We start from the raw sequence: 3,090 nt of genomic DNA, 5'->3' as shown, positions 1-3,090 counted from the left end.
CCCTGGGGGTGCCCGTGGGCCAGGGTGGGGGTGGCGGGGGTGCCCTGGGGTGCCCACAGGCAGGGTGCCACGTGCCCACACGCTCTGCCCACAGGACCTGGAGGATGATTCTATGTACTCCGTCCATGTCCCTGCAGGCCTGTACCGGGTACGTGGGCCGGCGTGGGGAGGCCTTGGCGTCCTCCTCTGTACAAGGGAGGCGTCAGATCGTGCTGGGAGGGGTGCCGGGGTGGGGGTGGGGGGGTGAGGAGGGCCCGGATCGAGGGGCTTCACGGTGCCCCGATCTGGCTTGCAGATCCGCAAGGGGGTCTCTGCCTCGTCCGTGCCGTTCCCACCTTCCTCCCCGTTGCTGTCCTGCAGCCAGGATGGAGGCCGCCACATGGTAAAGCGTCCATATGATTGGGGGGGAAGCGGGGAGGCGCCACAGCGTGGGGGGCCGGGGAGCCCCTTTCTTACCACTCTTTTCCCGACTCCTCCAGAGCAAACTCTCTCGCCACGGCAGCGGGGCGGACAGTGACTACGATAACACTCAGAGTGGGGAGCCGCTGCTCGGGTGAGGACCCCCCTGACCCCCCTGACCCCCAGTGTTCCTCCTCTCTAAGGGGGGGTGCTTCCAGGCCCTCTCGGCCGTGGGGGCATCCCGGGGCCCCTCGGGGCTGGGTTTGGGGTGTCCTCAAAGGCTTCGGCGTAGAAAGGGAGAAGGGGGGCTCTCTGACCGCCGGCCCGTCCACAGGCTGGAAGGGAAACGCTTCTTGGATCTGGGGAAGGAGGACGACTTTCACCCCGAGCTGGACAGCCTGGACGGAGAGCTGGACCCCGGCCTGCCCAGCACGGAGGACGTCATTTTGAAAACCGAGCAGGTCACCAAGAACATCCAGGAGCTGCTGCGGGCAGCCCAGGAGTTCAAGCACGACAGGTAGGCGGCACCCCCGGAAGGGCAGGGCGGCGACGGGCAAGGCGCAGGGAAGGAGGAGGGGAAAAGGGGGCATCTGGCCCCACCCCCACAGAGCTCTCTGGGGGGCAAACGCGCCTCCCCTCCTCTCTTTCCCCCAGCTTCGTGCCCTGTTCAGAGAAGATTCACTTGGCAGTGACCGAGATGGCCTCCCTCTTCCCGAAGGTAGGGGGAAGAGAAGCGGGCAGAGAAGGGGGAGCTCCCGGCTAACGGGCATTTCTGGGGGACGCTGTGGCCCACCTAGGGCCCCCCCCGAGTGCCCGGCTCCCTGCCGTCCTCTAGAGACCCTCCCTGGAGCCCGTGCGCAGCTCCCTCCGCCTGCTCAACGCCAGCGCGTACAGGCTGCAGAGCGAATGCCGTAAGACGGTGCCCCCCGAGCCGGGCGCCCCCGTGGACTTCCAGCTGCTCACCCAGCAGGTGATCCAGTGCGCCTACGACATCGCCAAGGCGGCCAAGCAGCTGGTGACCATCACCACTCGAGAAAAGAAGCAGTGACCAAGCCCCCTCCCCGAGACCTCCCACCCCCTGCCCTCCCCTCCTGGGCCCCCGGCCGGCTCGCCTTCCGCACTCGCTCCTCCCCATCCGAGTAGCCGCTGGCACAAGTGCCCTTAAGGCTGCCCTGGGCGCCGGGCGGCCGTGAGCCCTGGTGTCCGGCCCCCTCTTGTTCCCCTCCCAGGAAGGACGGGGGGTGGCGAGGGACTCTCTGCCCACTGGAAGTGAGGTGTGACTCAGGGACAGAGTCCAGACAGTGGGACCCGGGCCCCTCCCACCTCCCCGTTGTAAATAAGACCTTTCCCTAGCAGTTATGGGTGGGGGTGAGAGCCCTGGGACGGCCCCCTCCTTCCCCCCAGCCCCCTCCTTCCCCACCTCCCTTAGGCTCCTGCAGCAAAGGATCAGGGGGAAGGGACACTCCACGCTGGGGCACGCTCCCCACACACGCACACCCACCCCCATGAGCCAGTTTAGTCCCCTTGTGGGCTGAGCGGGGGGCACCCCCCCTTGTACATAGTCCCCCCGGATGTCCCCTTCCCCATAGCCACCAGCCCCTCTGCTGCTCTCTCTGATGCCAAACGGCCCCTGCCCTTGGGGTGGGCTCAGCGCCCACCTTGGGGCTCCCAGCAGCAAACACTGGAAATTGTTTTTCTTAATTTTAACTTTGTGGTAACTGAGTGTCCCTGTGTGCCTGAGTGTGAGTGAATGGGCGGCAGTGCCGTCCAGCGAGGCTGCTTCCTTTGGGAATTTTTTTGGGGGGGGTTGTGCTGGGGGGGAAGGAAGGGAAGAAAATGAGGACAGAGATGGGGATGGGACGACCCTGGAGCCTCCCTCTTCCCTACCTGGGGCAGAGCTGTGCCAACTTGAGCTGTGGTTGTACCAGCCACAATCCCCAGCCCCGTGCCCCCCTTTTTCCCCCATGCCCCCTCCCCAGTGTCCCCTTTTTTTTCTATGAAGAGGAGCTGTGGCCTTAAAACTGAAATGCCCTGCCCCCTTCACCCGGGTAGGCTGAGGAGGATGGGTGCTGGGAAGAAATGACTCTGCCTCGCCAGAAGGGCAAAGGACCCTGAGCCTGGGGCTGGCTCCCCCGGGGTCCCGAACTCCTCTGCTGGGCCCAAGTCCTCACCATCTAAGTCCCTTCTCATGCCCCAACCATTCCAAGGGCCCAGTGTGGGGCCCAGATCCCACCCTGGGCACCTGCCCCTCGCCAGGGCTCTCGAGCCACGCCATGCGGTCCTGGCAGGGGTGGGCTCTCCGGCTCCTCTCCTTCCTCACCCCCTCAGGGCTGGGGGCTGGGGCTGGGCTGTGTCTGTATGGTGGTGGGTGGGCTGACTGTCAGATGTGTGTCATGTACATTTGTATCAAAAATAAAATAAGTGATCATTCTGGCTGCCCTGTGCTTGGGGATGGGGGTAGCAGAGGGAGCCTGCTGGGGAGACGTTCTGCAAAACGTCTACCTTGTCCCCTCAACCTTCTACTTCATGCTGGGGCAGTCACTGAGCATGCGTGCCCCAATTCCCCTCCCAGAGCAAACAAACCCTAGGGGCCACCACGGGCTCTAGAGCCAGACCCAGAGGGTCCCGGGTTCCATTCTGGCCTCAGACACTTTCCAGCTGGGTGACCCTGGCCAAGTCCCTTAACTCCAT

At 64.7% G+C, this 3,090-nt stretch overlaps 1 protein-coding gene across 1 annotated transcript; it reads left to right on the top strand.

Annotated features, from left to right (window-relative positions):
• Window positions 1-59: 59 nt before the first annotated feature.
• On the top strand, window positions 60-2,828 carry LOC123255237 (ARF GTPase-activating protein GIT1-like; the record flags this gene model as incomplete). Its single annotated transcript, XM_044684077.1, has 6 exons — window positions 60-148; window positions 296-382; window positions 480-553; window positions 734-916; window positions 1,054-1,117; window positions 1,235-2,828. Coding segments are annotated over 6 exons (710 nt in total), but the record flags the coding sequence as incomplete, so codon positions are not given.
• Window positions 2,829-3,090: the final 262 nt, after the last annotated feature.

Source organism: Gracilinanus agilis, unplaced genomic scaffold (genome assembly GCF_016433145.1).
Source record: "Gracilinanus agilis isolate LMUSP501 unplaced genomic scaffold, AgileGrace unplaced_scaffold41548, whole genome shotgun sequence".
Classification (NCBI taxonomy): Eukaryota; Metazoa; Chordata; class Mammalia; order Didelphimorphia; family Didelphidae; genus Gracilinanus; species Gracilinanus agilis.
Note: the sequence above shows the minus strand (reverse complement) of the source record. Positions and strands in the feature narration are given on the sequence as shown.